Raw genomic sequence first — 23048 nt, 5'->3', positions numbered from 1 at the left:
GGCGTGAATTCGCCACACTATAGTGAATTTGTTTGTGCAATCGATTTTGTTTTTTGAGTAATTATCGATACTATTCTTGTAACATCGATATACTTCAAATAGTCTGGCATTGTTCTTACAAATTCTTAACGCATTATAATCAGCTGGTATATTTAGCAGCATCGCCGCTGGCCACACTAAATTATCAAAGAGCACTGAGCAAGAAGAGGAAAGCAAAAGACGAAAAAAGTTAATATATAATAATAGAATTATTAAACCGTGATATTTGCCAAAACATTAATTTCTTTTGCCTTGCACAACGACGGCAACGACAAACAGCGGCCAAGGACGATTTGAAGAAGGAGAAGAAGTGAGGCAAGACAAACAGCAACAACAACCCTAATTCCACAGCAGCAGCAACAGCAGAAAGAAGTGTGAGAGAAACAGGCGCAGAGAAACAGAGAGAGAGCGAGCGAGAGAGAGCGATTGAAGTGAACCATCATCATCATCATCATCAACAAGATGCCACTGTTTGGAAAATCACAAAAAACGCCTGTCGAATTGGTCAAGGCTCTAAAGGAGGCCATTAATGCCTTAGAGGCCGGCGACCGTAAAGTGGAGAAGGCTCAGGAGGATGTTAGCAAAAATCTGGTATCTATCAAAAATATGTTGTATGGGAGCAGTGATGCTGAACCGCCAGCCGATTATGTGGTCGCTCAACTGTCGCAGGAGCTATACAATAGCAATCTGTTGCTTTTGTTAATACAGAATCTGCATAGGATTGATTTTGAGGGCAAGAAGCATGTGGCATTGATATTCAACAATGTGCTCCGACGACAAATTGGAACGCGTTCACCAACGGTTGAGTACATATGCACAAAGCCCGAGATATTGTTCACTCTGATGTCTGGATATGAAGATGCCCATCCTGAAATTGCCCTCAATTCGGGCACAATGCTACGTGAATGCGCCAGGTATGAGGCATTGGCCAAGATAATGCTCCACTCGGATGAGTTTTTCAAGTTCTTCCGCTATGTGGAGGTATCCACATTCGATATTGCCTCCGATGCTTTTTCCACATTCAAGGAGCTGCTGACGCGTCACAAATTGTTGTGCGCTGAATTTTTGGATGCCAATTACGATAAGTTCTTTGCCCAGCACTATCAACGACTTTTGAATTCGGAGAATTATGTGACACGGCGTCAAAGTTTGAAGCTATTGGGTGAATTGCTACTGGATAGGCATAATTTTACGGTGATGACACGCTATATATCGGAGCCAGAGAATCTGAAACTGATGATGAACATGCTAAAGGAGAAGTCGCGCAATATACAATTTGAGGCGTTCCATGTCTTCAAGGTCTTTGTGGCGAATCCGAATAAACCGAAACCCATACTGGATATCCTGCTCCGTAATCAAACAAAACTGGTCGATTTTCTAACTAATTTCCATACGGATCGCTCCGAGGATGAGCAATTCAATGATGAGAAGGCATATCTGATTAGGCAGATACGAGAGCTGAAGCCGCTGCCCGAGGCTTAGTTGAGATCGATCGATGAACGATGTGCAACGAGTGCAAGTTTGGGGGGGAAAAGAAAATAAACGAACGACGAGTAACGATTGACAAACAAACAAACAGACAGACGGAGAAAGAGAGAGAGAGAGCGATATAGTAAGAAAAAGGGAGACAGAGATGTTGATTGTGTGTGAGCCAGAGCGAGAGGGGTAAAGCAAATATATGATATATATTTAACTATATTTTGTGACGATGAGTAACTAAACAATAATTTAGACAACAACAACAACAATGATAATGATAAACAAACAAGAAATTAACGATAAAGAATTTAATATTTCCCTTCCAAACCTACCAAAAACCCAACCAACCAACCTACAAATACCCTCTTCTCTCCACCATCCCGCTCTCCATTAACTTTCTTCTTAGCTTTCTAAAAGTTATATATACTTTTTGAGTTGTTGTAATTTGGTAACTTTTTTAATATACCTACATATATATCTATATAAATATATATATATATATATTATTTTTTTTTTTTAAATTTCCTTTGTAGCGTTTTTGAAACGAATTTCCCTATCTGCCTTCCCCCTTCCGATACCCCATCAACTACTCTCCCAACCTTTTCCTTCTGATATCCTTTTGGAAAAATGAGTTTTGACTTAAAAATATAATTCCACGCAAAATTCATTAAAAACAATTACAAGAAAAGAAAAAAAAAACAAAAAAAAAAATAAATAAAGTATAATTAATTAAAATAGTGATAAATTGTTTATGCATACTTTTTGCATGAACTTATATACTATATTATATATACATACATATATATAGAGAAAGAGACAGAGAGAATGAGAAAGAGAGAGAGAGAGAGAGAGTGCATTCAATACACCTTCACACACACACCCACACAAACACACACAAACGTTTATAGTTAAAAAAGAAAAAAAAAACAACAAAAACGAAAAACGGGAAGTAAAACAACATTATTACGAGCAGCATAATAACATATACGATTATTATAATTTATATTATTCCCAAAATTAAAGATAACAGCCAAACAGAAAAACAACAAAAAAAGAAAGAAAAAAAAAATCATTGCTTTTGTGTGTCATTTTTCTTGTTTTTTTTCAGGGGTGGGGGCTTTAGCTTTCCCTTCTTGCACCTGAGTCATGTGCCCCATCAGATGGCTCACAGTGGGACTCATGGTGCCAGAAAGAAATTAAAATTAAATTGGTCGAGTAATTTTCCTCAACATCACAGACCACAGTGCAGGGCTGGCAATTCGTTAATATTGCATTTACAGGGATAGACAATCATAAGAATAACTACATATGTATGTTCATGTACATACTTATTTAAATAATAAATTATGTTTTATTCGATTTAGTTATAGATATGAATAAATTACTAGATTAATTAAATTAGTACTTAATTTCTATGGAATTGGCTCGAGTCTCTAGCGTCTCTTTTTCTTTTCAAGTTTGCGCATTTTGTGTAGGCGTGCCCTTGCCGTTGCATTGCCATTTCCCTCACGTTGCTCTCCAATCTCACCCCGGTTGCCGTCAGATTCGTGATTTTCCATACATGAATTTTCATCACCGTCGCCGGCCATCAGAACAGCTGCCGAAATGCATACAAACTGGAAAATGGCACCCACATAGAGGCCATATCGTATCAGGAGGCTAAACCAATCTTCGTCACCGTATTTATCCAAAGCTCCAGCAGTCAGTATATGCTCAGCGGAGGAGGCGGCCATTATGTTTGATTTAGGAATATACAAAATGCTATTTGTTTATACTTCGTTATTGTTGTTTGTTTGGTGTTGCCAGATGTTGTGAGCTGGTAAGAATCGATACTTTTGATGTCACTCAAAAGTATCGTCAAGATCCAGAAGATGGCCCGCTAAACGAACTGTACGTGACGTCACAAAGTGTCGTGCAGAACGTTATTTCAACGCCAGTTGAGTTTTAGAATTGTCAATATTTTTGAATGTTTTTTCTTTACAATAGTATGATCGCCCATATCGCCGAGTAACTTGTCAATTTGGAATTGTTCAATTTTTGTGTTAATCATTGGACCGTTGCCATAATTTGGAGACGTCAGTAAAATTTCGTTACCTTTTGTGATTGTTTTAAGTGTTGTAGTTCTCGTAATCAGCTGTTTGTCCTCTTACGTGTAGACCAAGTGCTGGAGAGGATTCCGAGAGGCAGGTACATTCATTATTCATTAGTGCAGGAACGTATAGCCAGGAAAATATTCTCCATTTTGTATTCCCCTTACAGAAAGTTATCTTTGACGTCCAATGGAATGGCTAATCTTGCTGAAACCTTCCGCTCCCACTGGCTTATATCAATATTTGGCATAGTCCTCTTTATAGCCGGCTCGGCGATACTCTATTGGAATGAGGGACACGCTGTACATATGATGCTGGCCCTGGATGAGGTATATGCCGACATCTATTCCATGCAATTCACGAGCGAAGAGCTGGATCAAAGTTTTGAGCAGCGTATTATTCATATATCGGGAGGAATTCTAATAGGTGAACCGCTAACCGAGCCGGACTATAATATCCAATTGATGGCAGTAAAGCTGAAAAGACGTGTGCAAATGTATCAATGGGTAGAGGAGACCATGTATGTTGCTGAATTGTATCCAAAGAAATCTTTAATTGTCATTTGTGTTTATCTTTCAGAGAGCATAATTTTGGTGAGAGCTCCCAAGGGGAGACACGTACTTATCATTATTCTCGTGAATGGCGGGATAAATTAGTAGATTCGCGCAACTTTTACAATCGCCATGGTCACACAAATCCTTCGAGTTTTCCCATCGAAAGTCATGTTCAGATAGCCGATGCCGTCTATATAGGCAAATATGAATTGGGCACAGAAGTGAAGGAGAAATTTAGCAACTATCGTGAGCTAACCTCCGATATTAGGCCAGAAGACTCGAGCATTAAGCTCCATTTGGGTCTCTATTATCATACAAATGATGTGTTCAATCCGGAAGTTGGTGATTTGCGTATACTCTTCAGTTTTGCCGGCATGGAAGGTGAAATATTTAGTGTTGTGGGCAAACTGGAGGGCAACAAAGTAGTGCCATATATCACATCGCGTGGTACATCGATTTTATTGATATATCCGGGTGGATTAAGTGCCACCGAGGTATTTAAATTGGAGTCACGTGCCCAGGTATTAAATACTTGGTATTGGCGTTTCATTGGCTGGTTACTCATCTTCTTTGGTGTCTCTTGTAACTCTAAAATCTTAAGAATATTGTGTAAGTACACAGAATCAAAAATGGGTCACTTTTATACAAAGATTAACAATCTCTACTCTTGGTCTTCTTATAGTTCTTGATGTTCCTTTACTCATAAATCTGGCACCTGATTCTCAGTATCCGATGACAGGAAATTTTCTAATTGCCTTCTCATTGGCTTTAACCATAGCCGCTGTAGCTTGGATTCTGCATCGTCCTGTGATTGGTGCTTGCCTCTTTCTGGCTGGTGCTTCGCCCTATGTTTGGTTCACCCGGAATTTGGTGGAATATCAGCGAGTGGATTAGCTAGCATCTTGTTTGTTTGATATAAACATTATTATTATTATTTATTTCTTTTGTGTGTCGAGTGTCATAACAAATAAAACAAAATTAAAATTTACTTTAGTAACACTTAAAAACTATTGCCGCCATTAGAGGCACCTCCTCCTCCTCCTAAGCCACCACCACTACCACCGCCGCTGCCCCCGCCACCACCGCTACCAATTACTGTAACATTTGGTTTTGTTGAACTGCTCTCGGTGGATGTGTGTACACTGGGACTTTGGGATTTATCCTGCTCCTCCTGCCCTGACGTTGATGTGGTCGCTGGCTCCTCATGAAATCTTACATAGGGCTCAAAACTATTGTTAATCTGCACTGAGCCACGATGCAGATTATTGGATTCCGCCTCAAAAAGGATTTCATTGATGAAACGTTCGGCCAATAATCGTTGCTCCCGCGGTAAACGTTTCAATTTATGGGTCCAAGTGCGGGCAATAGATTCCTCTTCGGGATAGGAGCCAGCTAAATACTCACAGGCCATGCTAAGTAACTCATCATTGCCGGCATTTGGTCCACCACCCGGTGTACCAGCATTTGGTGGTGGCGATAGACGTGATCTTTTGCCTAATGTATAATCTCCACTATGGCCTGGCGGCTGATGATGCATCATGGTTGCTGCTGGTGCCGACGTTACACCCAATCCATCAACTTTTTGGCCATGACCGAAGGATTTGTGAAACATTTCGCTGATATTTGGTGTCTGTCCCCCTACTCCCCTATAAGCATAATGACCACCCGCCTGATCGGCTAGAAACGCCGTTGTCGACGTTGAGTTCTCATTGAAGGCGAAGGATTGTGGCTCGTTCTTAAATGTGGGATTTACGGCTAGAAATTTCTCGGTGTTCCGCAGGAAATCCAATTCTTGAAATGTCCAACAGCGCGGCGTGTGCAAGCTACCGGATCTAATGGCACTCTCCACAACTTTCAGCTCCTTGCGGTAGTTGGTGCGCAGCGTATTGATCTTCTTTTTCACATCCTCGACGGTGGCGTCTCGTTTCAGGTAATGATAGATTGGTACCAATCGTTGATAGGCCTCCGCTCGTTTTTCTCGATTCGTGTAGTCCCGCAGTGAGGTGTCCCACAGTACGGGCAGATCTTTGTACATTTGGATGAACGTTCGCAAATACTGACGATTCTCCTCGGCCCCTGACATGAGTCGGATGCTATGCGGGGGCGGATGGGGCTGTGTATGGGCGGGTTGGTGGTGCATTTTGTTATTGTTTTGCTTATCTTGATTGCAATTAAAATCTCAATAAAGCAAATACTATTTATGTATTGAAGAAATGCCTAAAATATTGATGAAATGGCAATTTTTTGCTGCTACTATTGTTGTAATTGGCGGTTTGACAGATTGCCATATTGACGTAATGTGTGGCTGTGTGGCTGGGCCTAATGGTTGCGTTTGTGTTGGTCTATATGTGTGCGTGACGTCACAGCAACAAGTTGCCAAGTGGCAACATTGGCGCAATGGTATCGATATTTGGCAGTCGATAACATTATCTGTTCACACTTCAGTGCCTTTTAGTGGGTCTCGATTCCGAAACGCAAAACGGTTTTATCTCCGAATCGTTTTAAAATCTAAATATAAATTTTTAAATATTGTCTAGGTGATACTATGAGAACAAACCTAACAATATAAAATCCATTTAAGGTGACAAATTAATTTCGAAACAAAAACGAATTAGACATTAATTTATTTGGATCTGATTCTGATTGAAGTTAATGTTCGTTATTTAGAACAGAGAATATTTTAAAAGAGGATGTTGGTTTTCAAAATTTAGTTGGCGATTTTTTAACATTTAAAGTTTTTAATTTATTATCTTTAAAAATAGTATGCATATATATATATATTTGTATATTTGAGCCCCTCGTTAATAGCTAAATTTGTTAAGTTCCCGGCCCCGTTGGCCCATCCGATTGATTATTCGCAGGATCCTGCTCATCCGTTGGCGCCAGGCCCACTTTTTGCATAAGCTCTGTCAGTTTTTGTGCTTTGCGATCCTCATTGTGGGCAATTACCGTACAAAGATGCTCTGTTAGTAGTTCTTTCCTTTCTGCGGCATTGTGCAGATCCATTTTAGCCTTCAGAAACTGTGCCTCGATCTTAACATAGTGTTTTCTAGAACAATACAGATATCATGGTTAGCCCCGAGTTCGATACATTGGAGTTTTTCTCAACTTACTCAATATTGGCAAAGTTTATGCAAGCATTGTCAATCTGTTTTCTTAACAGGGCCACATCCACGGCAAGATCACTCTCCAGTTTGGATAGTTCGTGGCGTATTTCCTCAATTTTACGAGATTCGGCAGCTGTTTTTTGAGTATGTTGCTCAATGGCCTGATAGAGCATTTGTTTCTTTTGTTTATTTTGCTCTTCAATCATTTTCCGATGCTGCTCGAAGTCCTTAAGAGAAATCCCCTTAAAGGGTGAATCTGTGTTAAGATGTGGCGAGGAGCTCGTTGAGCCTTTTGTGCTGGGTAAGACGTTGGCGTTATCATCATCCGTGGTGGCTGTGTTGGCGCTTATCTTTAGAATTGAACTATCATCGATCGTCGTCTCACTACCAGAGGAAGGGGCCAACGTGGCACTTCCATTTGTTGTCTGTTGATTTGGCTTCTTATGTCCAAAGTAGAGAGCTTCGACAAGGGAGTCACTAATGCCACGTTCCAAATTCAACGATTCATCTGCCTTGACATCATCAACAGCATTACCTTGGGGTGTGGGCGTTGGTGTGGGAGTGGTGGCTAGTTTGGGCAATGGTTTCTCCTTGGCAGTTTCTGTTTTCTTTTGCTTGGCCACTTGGGTTTGTTGTTTCCGTAGCTGATCTGCCTGACGGAACATCTTATCGGGCATACGCCGGATACCGGGTTGGCTACGAAGAGCTACAAACACAAAAAAAACAATAATCACACATACACACACACACGAAGACATACATACATGGATACAAATAAATGTTATTATTGTTTATATCTTTTGATTTGAAACGGAATTGGGATTTACCTGCTTCCATATGGCTCTTGGTTGTCGGATGGCTGACGCCCGTGATCTTCATGATCTCGTCGTGGCTAAAACCATTAAATTTTTCTCCCATAATGCAATTATAAACAAATTAACTTCAGTTCCATGTTCCATTTAACAAATTCACCCGTCGCGTCTAGTGATGCGAAGCGCTGGCAACATGATCGGTGACGTCTTCTTGGCTAGATCTAGCTACAAGCTAGATCGTTAAAGTATTATCGCTTTTTCGATACTTATCGAACCTTGTAATGTAACGTATTTTTTTTAAATTTTATTATTACTAGTATTTCAACAACTTAATGCCTAATTCAGCGCGCAATTCATTAACATTCTGCTCCCACCGCTGCTCCCAGTAAACGGGCATCAATGGCTTCATACGCTTGCCATTATCAATGGCCCAAGGCAAATAGCGTTTCAAGTACTCGCGACGTTGCCTAAAAAACCAAACAATAAGTTGCTGCGAGAGAGCTAATGGGAGAGCGAGTGCTCGGTAGAGCATTGAACTTACTTGGGTCTTAGACGCACAGCACCAAAAACAGCTCCGCCATAGCACATGGGCAGATTCGTATTGAGTGCCTCCACCCATTTGACAGCCACCTCGCCCAGCATATTTGTTGGCATATTCAATACAGTGTGAATCAGGTCATGGCATTCGCGATAACGAGTCATTAAATAGGCCAACTTTGGATCTTCTAAGAAACGCACTGGCATACGACTATCGGGAGTTACATTCTGAAATAATAAAATCACAATTAGATGAGAAAAGGGAAGAGAGAGAGAGGAAAAGAGAGACGCTCCATTTACCACTCACATTATCTTTGAGAAACTTGACATAGGCGGCTCCAAAAGTATCTGGAGGTAGGGTCTCCAGCCTTTTAAAATCTATGGTGGATGTGTGTATACGTGGCTTATCGATCAAAATGCGTTGCCCCTCCTCGCTGGCCTCCATGGTGTCGAGTATATTCCAAAGAGCCCCCTCTCCAGTGGTCTCACCCAGACAGGCAATCATATCATGGCTGGAAAACCATACAAAAAACTTTAACATGCTTGAATACTACAAATCAATTCAACTTACCGCCTCGGATCTAGTATAGCAGCCACAGAGGATCCTGCTCCCAAGAGCATTCTCTGAAAAGGTGTTATCTCTATGCGATGCTTTAGATGTTCCCGCTCATAGGCATCGAGGGGCTCCTCCTCTGGGACAACTGTTTGCCGTCTCACCGCACTTAAGGCCAATCCGCGGCGAGCTAAGCGCAAACGCTGCATCATTCTCTGTGAATAGACAACATGACGTAGTCTTTTGGTTCGACCTCACTAGGCATCATCTTCCATTCCACTCCACTTCGCTCCACTACACTCCAGTCAGAGTTGACTTCTAACATGACCCTGACTACTACCTGTTTACATTCATACATATCTCTCTGTCTATAGTTTCTTTTTTCAAGCCCGATATATGTACATATGTATGAAGATATGTACGTGCCGCAACTTTAAGTAAACAATTTGTCCATAATTGTTATTTGTGTAAGAAAAATGAAAAAACAATCGTAAGCGCCCAATGGTTAAATCTGCAAAACCAGTTTTTGACCAACCTCCACACTTTGTTTTTCGTACTCCCTCCCTCCCCCCCGCCCTCACTCTTCACCTCATCTTCATTAATATTTGTAGAAGTCCCCAAAAAATAAAATAAATGCTCCGGGGCAATGCTTCCACATTTGGTTACTCTATTATCTGAAACATGGCTCCTACTTTAGAAAACATATATGTATATAATATAATGTGTTCACTTATCATTTGATCTTTATTTGTTTTTAGTACCTACTTATTCCTCATATTTCCTGCCACATAATCATTCAAACTCATTAGTTTTGCTCTTAAATTCTTATTCACTTGAACTTGACAAAAATTTCATTTAATCTCTCAATTTTTCTGGATTTTTGTTCTAATATAAATATAAATTTCAATGATAAGAACATAAACTTAATTTATCTTCACAGTTTTCTATTATCCTAAAGAGATTAGGAGTTTATCAACTTTGAAATTCTAAAGCTAAAATTTCTCAATCTTCAATTATCTTGTAAATTTGCATAATTATGATATTTTTCCCCCTTTTTTAAAAACTTGATAAAATGCCCATAATTTGAAATATATTTCTAATTAAGACGCCCAGTTAGATGATTTATCTAACTGATAAGCAACTAAATTGAATAATTTTTTTCCATTAAAAGATAACATGGACCACAAAAAAAAAAATATATAGTTTTCAGAGCATACACATTTCGTTGTATTGTATATACTCAATGACCTTTTGACTAATATGATGAGTAATTGCCGCCAAACGTATATATACACTTGGTTCTTATTGTTAGACATGCACCTGAACCGAGTCGACTCGCGGTATGGGAAGTTTAAGTAAAACCCAAAGATAAGCCCCCATCCACATAGACAAGAAAGTAAGAGAGGGACAGAGAGAGAGAGAGCCATCAGTTAAATGACTTTGTATGGGAAATCAATTACTTTTGTCGTCGTCAAAATCAAAAGAATTTTTATTTTCTTGTTTTTTTAATGTTTTTTTTTTATTTTGTGTGTTCCTATAGAGGAACGCGTGGCAGTTCTACAAAAGACACTGCGGTGTTTTGCAAACAAGGAAATATGAAACACACTTTACTGCAGTAGCCCCTCAAAAAACTAAAAAAAAAAAGGGGCTACTAGGGGAAGTGGGTAACAATTCTTATCGGGAGCAATCTTATCAAGAAGACAACAAAACAAAAATTTGGGAAAAGAAAAAAAAGTCATACACAATAATCATAGTTCTCTATTCACATGGGTGTAGGGAGTAGGGTTTTAAACGAAGAAACTCCAATATGTTTTGGTGTAAGGGAAACAAAGAATGATTCACTTTGATTATGTAGAACAAGTCGCTGGGATTAACAATTTTACCCCATTCATTTATTTACATTAAACTATGTATGTCAAATTGGACTTTTCCCATCCATTCGTTGTAAGGGGGATACTCATGGGTCCCACTTTTAAGCTACTGCCATGTCTGTATCTGCGTGCGTGTGTGGGTGTGTGTGTGTAAGTTTATGACACTTGTGTGTTGTTTTTCATATAGTTTCTTTCATCGTTTTGTTTGCATACAAAAAGTCAATTAAAATTACATAATTGCTAATTACATATTAAAAATACATAACTTTTTGTTTGTTTTCTTGTTTTTTTTTTTTGTTTTTTTTTGCCTATATACAGAGGGAATTTATATAGTTTAAGGGGGTATTCTTGGTTGGGAGCTTATCATTTTTTCGAAACTTTTAAAAAAAATTATTATTATGACAAAAAGAACGTCATATCACCGAAAGAATTTCGAATATCTTAATAGTAATAAGCTAAAAGCCAAAATTGAAAAAAAAAATGTATTTCCAACCAAGAATACCCCTTAAGGATATACAAAGTACAATTCTAATTATACGACATACGATACGATACAATATATAGGGATAGGACATACGAATACGAATATAATTATATATTATGGCTTTGGCTTGAGTCTAGACACTTTGGGTGCGGAAACTGCTGCTGCTGGATACAGCTAATTGTTGTTGCTGCTTATCTGGAGCCTGCTTCCTCCTGAATGTGACATATGTGTAGAGTAAACTGGCCATGACACTTATGTTAATACCGATGCAATTAAGCCACGAGAAGACATAATCACCGCCAATGAACATGCCCAGATATGTGACACAGATGTTCTTCAGACAACCGACTATGGTGGTGGTCAGGGCGGAGTTGAATTGTGTACATAGAATGGTGCTGTAGGATAGAATGAAACCCATAACACAGCTAAGCAGGAATTGTGACAGAAATGTCGGATTATTCCAACTGGGAAAATTTAAAGCCTTCTCCAGATCTCCAGTGGCATAATTCAATGCCAATGCGGGCACAAACATGAACAATGAATTGTAGAACATTAATCCATATTTGCCAATCTCCGAAGTGTCCAGCTTCTTTTTCACATACACGCCATTCGATGCTGTCAGGGCATTTGTAATCATTACATAGACATAGCCCTGCAGATTGAAGGACAGATCATCGGAGGCCGCAACCAGAGCGCCTCCAATCATGCAATAGACACTGATCTGTACAGCTGTTGTGGGCCGTACGCCAAGGATTTTCAATTCCAGCAGCATGGTCATCAGAATGGAGAATCGACGCAGAGCGGCAAACATGGGTAGACTTAGGGCCTTGGTGCCGCCCAGTCCGAACATCATGTTGCCCAGAAATATCAATGGTAATGGGAAAATCTTGAAGAATGTGTTGCGTTGCAGAGGCGGATATGAGACTAGTTTTAAACGTTTTCCCACACCCAGCACCACAATACTCGCCGTCAGCTGGCCCAGGCTGAGGAATAGGAACGATGGAAATTGATAATATGTCAGCACGGTTTTGTTCACCACCGTGATCATAAATGATGAGATGCCATAGAAGAAGGCACTGCCGATTTTCTTTAAAAACAATCCAGAATCCTCTCGATCCCTTCCATGACCGCCAGGGCCTCCATATTCTCCTCCTGCTCCTCTGAACTCCTTGGAGGCGGATCCATTAAGTAATGAGGCTTCCACATCTTTGTCAATCGGTCGGCTATTCTCGTCGTGCAGCAGCGGCTCCAGATCATCCGGCGCTTGATTACCGCCACGCGAGACACTCATTGTTGATTGCTTTGCACACTTTGCCTTGATTCGTTTTTTTTTTTTATTTTCTTCGTTTGGTTGGTTCGTATATTGTTTTCTCACTTCCGCTCGCTAACACGCTCGCTCTTTTTCTCTCAGCCGGACTGGGCTGAATTTTGTAGATAAATATCCACAGTACGGATGTAATATCTATCGCCGCATGCTATTGCTTTTTGTTAACTTCATTTACTTGAATCTCAACATATCATGCAGGCGATTTGCCTTCATTCGTCTTCTGATTTACGATTCTTAACAATAATATCTTGAACTATTTTTATACAACGCTCCTCTCTCTCTAGCCTGCTCCGACATTCTGCGAACATATGGGAGAGCTAGAGATGAGAGAGCTGAATAAAGCCAAAAACAAAAAACGATAAACACAAAAAAGAAAAAAAAAACGCTGACCATAATTACTTACTAATTAAAAAAAAAAACACGCAAGTAACAATGCTTTATCACCAGAATTTACTAATTACCCATATTTTGAATATAACACATAAACAAATAAAATCCGTAATGGTATTACATAGAATGGCTAAAGCTGGCAGCACTGCCAACGTAAGCGCAGTTACCGGTCAGAACACTATATCCCATTCATTGGATGTAAAAAAAAAAGTTTCACTTCTACTTACTGTTGTTAACTTATAAAATCAGTTTAGTACCGGCACATTAAAATAAAACGAATTTAGTTTTTTTTTTTTTTTTTGGCAGAGATGAAAACGAACAGCTGATGTGTTTCGATAACGATAGCCCAGTGTAGAGAAGTGACAGTGTTCATGAAGGTACAACTGCAGCAGCTGATTGCCAGTGCTGCAAAAGCCAAGCGAAGAAAATAAAAAAGAATTGACGTTTATGTTTTGAACATTATTAAATGCAAAAATGAGCAGCTCAAAGAAGACGAAAAAGGTTAGCGATCAAATTCCCAAACCCATTGGTATTAAGAAAGAGAAACTTGAAGAGGATCGTACACTACATCATATTTCCCACTATATTGATGACCGTTTGGAGCTGGTGAAACAAATCTTCGCCACATTGAAGCCGAAGACAATTATTAACTTGGCTCCAGAGTTCTTAAAGGTAGACCAATAATTCTGAAAACAAATACTATTCAATGAATAATAATTCTGTGCTCGTGTGGCAGAAAGCCCCTTTGGAGGAAATTGAGGAACGCTGCTTGGATGAATTGCTGTGCATATCCACTAAGCGCCTAAAGTCCATCATAGAGGACAAACCTTGTCCCTCAGACACAGAGAGTTCTGAGGATTCGGATGTACAGCATAAGGAAGGCAAGTGGAGACAGGCTAAAATTTAATTATTTCTAATCATGTCTTTTTGTGATCCTTAGAACACATATCCCTAGAGGAGATATCATCAGACAGTGATATAGGTGGCCATGACACACGGAGAGGTTAGTAAAAAAATTCGGATTTATTACATATAATTTGGACAAATATCTTGGAAATACAACTGCACATGCTAGAAAAAAACTTCTATGTTCCATGCTGGAACTTCTCGTAGGGTAACTGAGGAGCCACATAGAAAGCTCTCAGTATCCAAACGTCCTCTCCCACACCAAGGGTCACATTTTCGTCATCTTCCTTACCCACCTCCAGTGTGACTACGAAATCGCCGACTTCTAGGCAACCCTTACGCCTCATATAATCCACTCCAAAGTCTATGGGATTGAGATTCTGTTCATTTATGTCCTTGGTATAGAGTACCGGATGCATATTCCTTCTCAGATGCAGAGCTCTGGCCAAATCAAATTTGCACTTGATGGTGTCCTCGATGTCATCTTCGTTGCTGTCGGTCAGTGGCATCATCATATAGACAGGGCAATAAATTTCGGTTCGAGCCAAGGCCACGCTTGCATTCTCACACTTTGTATAGATAAATATAGCCTGGCATTCAATGGAACTTATTGTTCTGATAATGAAATTCACAATGGTCTGATATGAAGTGAGGATATTCTTGACCATTATCTGAGACTGGACAACACCCACACGATAGTCACGCACGGGCATTAGTTTCTTAACAATAAGTGGATATTTATTGCACCACGAGCTCTTCTGTATGTGAATGGCATCGATTTTCCAAAGGAACTCATGCAGCTCGTAATGTTTAAAATCACTGCAACGCTCGAGAGGCACAGTGCCAATTACGGGCTTTTTCTGGCATTTCGATATGGGTAGAACATCTTCCATAATGTAGTTATAGACACAGCAGTTAACACTAAACATATCGGGTATCCATATATAGTCCACTAGCTTAATTATACCCAATAAATCCAACATATTATTTCTCACATATTCGAAATCAATCATGCCAATCAATTTCATATCAAACTCCTCATTTAGAGCCTGACGAACGGCACGTAAGAAGCTCTTACACCTAATCTTGGGCAGCACTACATAGTTCGCCTTTAGAGACTCGACCAACTTGAGATCGGGCATAAAAAGTTCCTGATAGACTTCAGGTCTAAGGCTATAGCACTGTCGCGGCAACTCAATGAAATCATATGAGGCCATTAGCCCAGCATCGATGATCATTACCGCTATGGCTTCACGTAGTGTCTTTAGGACACGGCAACGCACCTCTCGTCCAATGTATAGAATGTCGCCCAGCTTCACTGAACTCAAATAGGCCTTTAAGTTAATCACAAACACAATCTCCTTGAATCCCGCATAGCGATAGGCCTCATTAGTGGTCAGAGTGACCACAGAACCACGGGCAAGCATCACAGTGCAATTATTCCTTAAACGACCAATGCGACAGCATTCACCATTTATCTCCAACGCTAGTCCTGTGGCCAGTTTGAGATCTCGTTCCACAACGGTGGCCGAAATGGCTATATTCATGGTCTCCAGTATGCTGGTCAGTTCATTTGGCTTATTGGCCACCGTATCCACATGAAATGTATATGTGCCATTCTCTAACATGCGACGCAATTCATCGTGGGTTGTTTCCGTCACCAGTTTGGCCACCAGACCCATATGATAATAGCTTCGCCTACGCCGCTTACGTGTATGCTTCTCATGGGCATCGCATGCAGCCTTAAATTCACGTAAACGCAATTCTAAGTCCTGTTGACCATTAAGCTTTACCTTGAATTGATCGATTTGCTGGTCATCGCTATCCGGTTGTTCCGCCGTCTGCTGACCACTGAAGCCACTTTCGCTATCCATCTTCTTCTTCTATGTGTGTGTGTATGTGTGTGTGCAGTTTAATTTTCAATCATAAACATTTACTTTTTAACAATTTTAATACGTGTTTTACTTTTCAGCTAAGAAAAAGAAACTGGTTAGTGGCAAAAAACCTATCAAAAAGGAACAAAACGAAGAAAGTAAGTTTATGTGTGTTTTCTAACAGAGAGAGAGAGAGCGAATGAGTGGGGTAGAAACATATAGAAATTGACATGATGCTTATGCCTACTATAAATAACTATAGATTTTCGATTCTGTGTCGGCTAAATTTTTTACATTTTAAGCACATAAGCGTCTCAATTTACGCATAAGAACCACGACACCACGAAAGGCTGATTAAAGGGTAAAGGGAAGGACAAATAGGGCCAAGAATCGACAACTTTCTTCGCATGGGCGTAGAAAGTATAATTGTCATAACCTTTTCTGACTCAAGAATCGAATCAGAGTAGCAAGAAAATATATATTTATCTCTGTCTAACTCATGCATAAATCTGAATGCCTGAATTGTAGACGTTCGATGAGAGGATAAGTTGGTTCATAATTTAGATAGCGATTAGCTAGATTTAACTTGTAAACACTGTAAATAGATTTATTTGTTATCTCATGAGTGAACTAATTGTTGAAAATGTTTTTGAAAATGTTTGCAGACGATGGCCAAATCAGTGTTTTGGAACTTCTGGAGCTGCAGGCTCGTGCCAGAGCCATTCGCTCTCAGTTGGCCATGGAACCGATAACTAAAATCGAGGTTAAATCAGATGACGAGGATGAAGATACTCCTGCTGAATCAAATAGACATAAACAAGGGGAAAAATCGAAAAGTAAATCTTCGAAAAGTGCCAGTAAAGGCCGCGATAGATCGGGATCTCAACGGAAACGTAAATCTAGCGAGCGACTTGTCCAAATAAATGATGATAGTAGCCGAGAAGGAACAACGAAGAAGATTAAGATCAAGCGTAACTATCGGCAATCTAACAAGACGCCAGAGAGGGAGGTAATTGAGGAAATTACAGAAGTGACCATAAGAGATTCCCCTGCAAAAGATCGATCGCGCTCAGCTTCGCCAGATGTCATACCCATACAAACAGAGACTGAAACATTGTTAATTAGCGATAGTACAGATGAAGATGAACAGAATAAAGACAAAGGACAACAACAGGACAACAATCAAAAGGCCGCTTTGGAGCAGCTGCCGCCGCCGCCATTGGCTGAACCAGCTGAACCAGCTGTGGAGAGTGAGCCCGAGGAGGGTGAGGTGAGAGATGAAGTGGAAACTGAAGAAAAGCCTGGCGAAAATACAGAAGCGCCTTCTCTCGAGAAGGAGGCAGAAAAGGAAACTACTACTGAAGTTGAGGATCCAATACCACCAACTGAGGAATCTCCAAAAGTGTCAATCGTCGCCGAGGAGAATTCCAATTGTAGCCAACAGAGTCAAGTGGTTACCAGTGGCGAAGCAGTAGCTCTATCTCTAATTGAGGATGAGGATCAAAACGATGATGTCATCTCCATTGGAGGTGACCTAGAGAATGAAATGATTGAACAACTGGCCAAGGAAGAACCAACGCCGAGCATCAAGTCTGAGACGGGGAGAGAGAAAAAATCAAATGACAGTCAAGAAGATGAAATGGATAACGATGTCATATCCCTGGACACCAGCGAGGATGATCATGAGAAGCTACAGCCGGAGAATTCAGAGGTGGCTATCATTCTTATCAATAACACATGTAAAATCTAAAACTCGTATACAATTACGAATTGCTTTCATTTCAGTCCTGGCGCACACGCTATCTAAAGAGCTCCAAGGTCAGTCAGGTACTTGCTGAATCGCGATTAGGTAAACGCGTGCGTGATAAAATCAAGAAATCGAAGCGTGCCCAAAAGCATGATAAAGACGGTAAAGACGCCTCCGCCTCCAATGCCGGCAACGATGAGCAGAAATCAAAGGCAGGAGGAGACCAGCAGTTTGCCTCCAAGCATGAGGATGGCTCCATAGAGCAATATCAAGAACTTTTACAGCACCGCCAGCGTAAAAGTTCCAACAACAGCAGCAAAAGCGATAAATGACTCGCACCACAACAATAAGAGCTCAAAACAGAAACGTACTCTCTTATACCCTGCAACTAACTAAAGAAAAAAAAAATAAATTAAATGAGACAATTAATATTAGACTTTAAATAACCATTGATGAAGAAACTCATCTACTACCAATTGGATTAATCTTAATCTTAATCTTTCTTATCTTAGCTGCTAAATTTAAATCTTTAATTCTTTTTTTTTTTTGTATAAGTTTAAAAGAAAAATTAGTTAATGCCCTAGATTTAGCTGTTGTTGGTTTTTATAGTTAACTAAACAGAATCCGCAAAATTTGGTTAAGTTATTGAAAATTTTACTTTATTTTATTACTTTTTGTTCTCAATTTCAACAGCAAGTTGCTTATAAAATTCAAAGTGGGGAATAGTTGATTTTAAAATAGCTAGTTTTTAAATTTATTTATTACATAGGTATTTGTATTTTCTATTTTTATTAATTCATAGAGTATTAATTCATAAGACATTTTCATAAAATATTCAAACGTCAAAGTTTTTCTTTAATTTTTTTAAAGAAAATTTGAAGAAATAATTAAAAAACTATGAAAATATTAATATACCCTACTTTCCATTTTGCAGGGTATGAGAAGAAACAAAAATTTGTTATTGAAAAGTCTCATAGACCTCTTTAGGAGGCCTCCTTTGGAATGGTTAGAGAGGGGTAGGCGAGTCGGCTAAAAGGTTGGGGGTTGGCTTACATTATATGGCATATAAAAATGAGGAATATAAAAATACAAAAAAAAAAAAAAACATCAGAAACTAAAACAAAAAGCCAGAAAGGAAGAAATAGAAGAAAAAAATTTGAATATTTCGTGCTAAAGGCATATTTGATTTCCCATTCGTCTTTTTTTGGTTTTCGTTTTTTGTTTTCAGTTTTGTTTGTAATTTAAAAAAAGAAATGCGAAAACTATGCCTTGTCATTTCCGGTCTGAATTTTCTTAGATTTTTTTTTGTTTTTTTTTGATGAGGAAGGGGGGAGGGGTGGGGAGGGCAAAGTCGTTATTTGGAGGGGAATTAACGAGCCGCACGCAGGTTACGCCTTTGCAATGATATTTCTCTTTTTGTTTGTCATAAAAACTTGCTCAAAAATCATTAACAATAAACAAACACACATACATACATACATACATACATACAAAATAAATATAAACTATTGAAGTTAACCCAGTTAACCCAATTTTGTAGGGACTTTTTCCTTCCAAGCATATTACTGGCAATTCCAATCATGTGGTTTGGCGGTACATGGTTTCACTCCATCCCCTGCTGCGCTGCTGGACTATATCTCAATTATGCTTAGGGGGATGGGATGGTAAGTGGCGGGGGTGGAGACGATTGGTAGGGGTAGGTGGCAGAAGGGAGCGTGTTGCACCATAAACGATGATTGTTTTATCAGAGACTTGGCCGATAAAGTGTATTAAAATAAAAAAAAAAACCCACACACACACACACACACTCAGTTCTCTGTAAAATTTACTCTCTCGCTCTATCTCAACTACGCATGTCCTGTGAGTCGAGGGTTCGTGTCTGAGTGTGTGTGTGTGTGTGTGTGTGTGTTGGCGAATCCATCAAGTGGGCGCGCTGTATACATATAATTATGGCAAGTATTTTAAAATTTTTGTATATAGTCAAAATTATTATCGAAATTATGATTAATAAATGTATGAAATATATTTGCCTAAAAGTAGGCAATACATTTTTAGTTCAGACCATTTGGCTAAAAGGATCAAGCCAAGAGATGAATATAGTAAATACATATATAGATTTACCTAGTTAACACATGTCCACAACCCTGCCGCCTGTCCCAACCCCCATCCCCCCTCTAACGCCCCCGCATCGAAAGTAAACAAAATAGCAACAGAGCGTCTGTACATTTTATGTTGTTGTTTTTTTTTTTTTTGGGGGTAGGGGGTTGGTTTGGTGGTTGGTTTTGTATTTTTTTTTTGTTGGATGGTTGTTGGCTCTCTTGTTCGTTTTGCTCTCAACCTGTATGCCAGAGTCAATGTGTGTGTGTGTGTGTGTGTGGGTGAGTGAGTGAGTGTGTGTGGGTGTGCATCCTTTTGAGTTTCGTTGGACAAGAAACTGAAAAACTCAAATCAGTCTACAGAAAACGCGTACGTGGTGCAGAAGTAGCCGCGCGTGGCTACCACAACGTCGTGCTAGACTTTGTCGGTATGATAAATAAGTGAAACGCCCTGTACAAGTTCTGTAAGTTTCTTCACAAAAATACAAAACCAAAGCCTATCAAAAAATAAAAAAAAAAACAAAACCACAAAAAAATGTATAAACAAAAATTACAACTTCATCATCTTTAACAAATCAAATTTCAAATGCAAATGTCAAGGAAAATAAAATAATCCCATAAAACCAAAAAAAAAGTAAAACGTGTTTTCTGCTGTTTTTTCTGTGTGAAATCGAAGTGAGCCAAAAAGAGGCCCCCCACGCCCCTTCATAAAGAAAAGAGAAAGAATATCAAGGATTTGTAAGCCTAAATGAAACTCCTCGCAGGATGCAAAGAAAAGAGAAAAAAAAAGAGAAAAGTGTTGGCAATATGCAAATTAAATAAAAAAATATGCAAAAATTTTTATAATATAAAATTTTCAAAACGCTGTGCTAAATTAATATCTATACATATACACAAACACACACATATATATATATATATATATATCTATATATAGCATATATATATAATCTGAAATGAAGTGCTTTAAATGTTAACATAAACACAAAACAAAAAAACCCAAATAAACATTTATATATATGTATATATATATATATATATATATATAGCTGTATATATAAGGAGAGAACTTCTTTGATAATTTTGATACTAGCCAAAAACAAAAAAAGCCATAAACAATTCATTATAATAATTATTAACAGCTGCATAATAATAATACTACTACTACTAAAAATAATAATAATAATAACAATAATAATATAAAATAACAAAATACTGTGTACAATCAAACGAATTTACGTTCATGGTTAATGAAAATGTTGCGCGTTTATTTTCATATAAGTTTTTATATAGGATTATTAACGATGATGATCTCTCTGGCCAGAGACATTGTGAGTGATTTTTTCCCACCACCCCCCCACCACCCCAAACAAATTACAAGAACAACTAACCAACTATATACATATATTCTAATTATAATCGTATAATCATTTGCTTGCAAAAATAATCAAAAGAACAAAAATTGAACAAACGCTAATAATAAACAAACTCGAAACTCAAAATAATTGGCTTATAAACTTATAAATTAACTCAAAAATTGGCTTAAAAAACAATTACAAAAATTGGCAAAACGCTTGAAAATGCTTTTTCTTCTACAAAGACGTTAATTTCCAGCTAAACTGAAATTGAAATCAATTCAAAATGAAAATTGGCTATAACAAACAGAAACAAACAGAAATATGCAGAAATTGACGGATTGTTGTACATATATATATGTCTATACAAAAACAAACATACATACCTATATATATATATATATATATATACTTATAACTATTTATATGTAGTTCTCAGCGAATTACCACGGATATAATTGCCCCCTGCTCCATATATATATATGTGTATATCTTTTTAATCATAGGTGAATTTAGTACAGTGATATAGGTGGTAACTTTGCCCCTAAACATATGCAATAGGTTGGAAAAGTATTCAAATTTATTGCTTTTCTTTTGTTTGCTTTAAGGATTATTTTTTATTCAAACATTTATTTTTATACATATTTAAAAAAGCAACTTGCATACTTTATGGGGCAAAGTTCCCTCCTCTTTTACAGTCCTATGTTCGCTCTATGTATATGTCCAAACAAATGCATGTATAGATGGTAGGTATCTTCTATAAAAATGGTTAATCAATTTGCCTAAAACCCTTTTTTGTTTTCAATGTGGAATAATGTTAATGATTTTCATAAACTATAAATCTTTTAATGGTGGTAAAGAAGTATTATATAGAATAGATCTACATTTAGAGACTTAAATGAAAGTTATTCAGTTTTTTTCGAGAACGTAGTGGAAGTGGGAGAATTCTCCTTGGAAATATCAGGCCGACCATCTTTGCTGCATTAACTAATTTTAGTATCTATCCAAATTATAAACTTTAAAAAGAAAATGAGGATGCTGGAAATTTTGTTTCTCTATGATCCTAAAGTTATAGCTAGAAACAAGGTTTTAAAAAAGTTTAAATTAAATTCCTATTTTATTAAATAATGGAAATTTATTTGTATTTTTTTATCTGTGAATCTAGTTTAAGAAAATATTGCTAGGATTTCGATAAAATGTTGTCAAGCTTTCTAACAGTTTGATACTTCTACAGCTAATATTTCTCGAGGGAGGAAATGGGGGCAAAACTGCTACAATTTCGATATAGAAGACCGATTTGAATAACCCAAAAACTAAATCTATGTAAATCATAGATTACAACAGGTCAATTTCCAATTATAGTTACTTGCTCCAAATAGCTCCACGAACTAGTGTCTTTAGATTGGGATAAATTTGAAAAGTTAGTTTTCTCTTTTCAAATAAGAGGCTAATAATTTGAGTGATCTATTTTAGATACTTTTTCAAGATATTTTTCTAGATAAGTAGAATCGATTTTAGATATTTTTTAGTCGAAAAATATAGAACTATATAATTAAGCATTATTGCTGATTATGTATTATAGTAATATTGTAGTAGGAAAGAAAATTATTCCTTAATCCACCAACATTTCCATTGTCCGTGATGTAAACTCGACAACAAGAGTATTATATTATAGCAATCGAAATGCTTGTAACCAAATTAAGGTGCTGAATAAAGCTTCTTTTAGCATAGTTTATAAAATATTGTTTTAGTTTTAATTATGACCATTTACAATCTCCTTTTTGTAAGTTTGACCTCAAGATGGTTTATATTAAGTATTTTTAATTT

At 38.1% G+C, this 23048-nt stretch overlaps 9 protein-coding genes across 11 annotated transcripts; 3 read left to right on the top strand and 6 right to left on the bottom strand.

Annotated features, from left to right (window-relative positions):
* The first annotated feature begins 164 nt into the window (after positions 1-164).
* Positions 165-2206, top strand: LOC6646040 (protein Mo25). Its single transcript, XM_002068934.4, has one exon. The coding sequence runs from the start codon at positions 502-504 to the stop codon at positions 1519-1521; it is 1020 nt and encodes a 339-aa protein (XP_002068970.1). The 5' UTR covers positions 165-501; the 3' UTR covers positions 1522-2206.
* Positions 2207-2833: 627 nt separating this feature from the next.
* Positions 2834-3341, bottom strand: LOC6646039 (protein anon-73B1). The gene has a single exon (XM_002068933.4). It carries the CDS (start codon positions 3249-3251, stop codon positions 2952-2954), a length of 300 nt encoding a protein of 99 aa, XP_002068969.1. The 5' UTR covers positions 3252-3341; the 3' UTR covers positions 2834-2951.
* Positions 3342-3421: 80 nt separating this feature from the next.
* On the top strand, positions 3422-5130 carry LOC6646038 (transmembrane protein 43 homolog). Of its 2 annotated transcripts, none has more exons than XM_023177729.2 (4): positions 3422-3701; positions 3778-4128; positions 4188-4771; positions 4845-5130. In XM_023177729.2, the coding sequence occupies exons 2-4, from the start codon at positions 3803-3805 to the stop codon at positions 5054-5056; spliced, it is 1122 nt and encodes a 373-aa protein (XP_023033497.1). In that variant the 5' UTR covers positions 3422-3701; positions 3778-3802; the 3' UTR covers positions 5057-5130. The 2 variants fall into 2 exon arrangements, with proteins under 2 accessions (XP_023033497.1, XP_002068968.1); XM_002068932.4 differs by having other exon boundaries at positions 3422-3705.
* Positions 5131-5162: 32 nt separating this feature from the next.
* LOC6646146 (collagen alpha-1(XVII) chain) lies at positions 5163-6524 on the bottom strand. The gene has a single exon (XM_002068931.4). It carries the CDS (start codon positions 6300-6302, stop codon positions 5163-5165), a length of 1140 nt encoding a protein of 379 aa, XP_002068967.1. The 5' UTR covers positions 6303-6524.
* A 363-nt stretch (positions 6525-6887) lies between these two features.
* LOC6646145 (RAB6-interacting golgin) lies at positions 6888-8315 on the bottom strand. The gene is made up of 3 exons (XM_002068930.4): positions 8097-8315; positions 7276-7975; positions 6888-7211 (listed from the first exon to the last, which is right to left on the bottom strand). Exons 1-3 carry the CDS (start codon positions 8185-8187, stop codon positions 6980-6982), a joined length of 1023 nt encoding a protein of 340 aa, XP_002068966.1. The 5' UTR covers positions 8188-8315; the 3' UTR covers positions 6888-6979.
* A 45-nt stretch (positions 8316-8360) lies between these two features.
* Positions 8361-13573, bottom strand: LOC6646144 (ubiquinone biosynthesis protein COQ4 homolog, mitochondrial). The gene is made up of 5 exons (XM_002068929.4): positions 13471-13573; positions 9190-9386; positions 8926-9130; positions 8623-8846; positions 8361-8548 (listed from the first exon to the last, which is right to left on the bottom strand). Exons 2-5 carry the CDS (start codon positions 9381-9383, stop codon positions 8395-8397), a joined length of 777 nt encoding a protein of 258 aa, XP_002068965.2. The 5' UTR covers positions 9384-9386; positions 13471-13573; the 3' UTR covers positions 8361-8394.
* On the bottom strand, positions 11215-13160 carry LOC6646143 (UDP-sugar transporter UST74c). The gene has a single exon (XM_002068928.3). The coding sequence runs from the start codon at positions 12815-12817 to the stop codon at positions 11660-11662; it is 1158 nt and encodes a 385-aa protein (XP_002068964.1). The 5' UTR covers positions 12818-13160; the 3' UTR covers positions 11215-11659.
* Positions 13574-13614: 41 nt separating the features above from the next.
* LOC6646141 (transcriptional regulator ATRX) lies at positions 13615-18319 on the top strand. Of its 2 annotated transcripts, XM_023177874.2 has the most exons (6): positions 13615-13915; positions 13980-14124; positions 14184-14246; positions 16122-16181; positions 16689-17734; positions 17809-18319. In XM_023177874.2, the coding sequence occupies exons 1-6, from the start codon at positions 13718-13720 to the stop codon at positions 18100-18102; spliced, it is 1806 nt and encodes a 601-aa protein (XP_023033642.1). In that variant the 5' UTR covers positions 13615-13717; the 3' UTR covers positions 18103-18319. The 2 variants fall into 2 exon arrangements, with proteins under 2 accessions (XP_023033642.1, XP_002068962.2); XM_002068926.4 differs by lacking the exon at positions 16122-16181 and having other exon boundaries at positions 13620-13915; positions 17809-18318.
* LOC111519066 lies at positions 14248-16231 on the bottom strand. Its single transcript, XM_023177875.2, has one exon. The coding sequence runs from the start codon at positions 16021-16023 to the stop codon at positions 14329-14331; it is 1695 nt and encodes a 564-aa protein (XP_023033643.1). The 5' UTR covers positions 16024-16231; the 3' UTR covers positions 14248-14328.
* Positions 18320-23048: the final 4729 nt, after the last annotated feature.

The sequence above is a fragment of the Drosophila willistoni genome (assembly GCF_018902025.1).
Source record: "Drosophila willistoni isolate 14030-0811.24 chromosome XR unlocalized genomic scaffold, UCI_dwil_1.1 Seg105, whole genome shotgun sequence".
Lineage (NCBI taxonomy): Eukaryota > Metazoa > Arthropoda > Insecta > Diptera > Drosophilidae > Drosophila > Drosophila willistoni.
The sequence above is the reverse complement of the archived record's forward strand: the minus strand, read 5'-3'. Positions and strand labels throughout refer to the sequence as shown.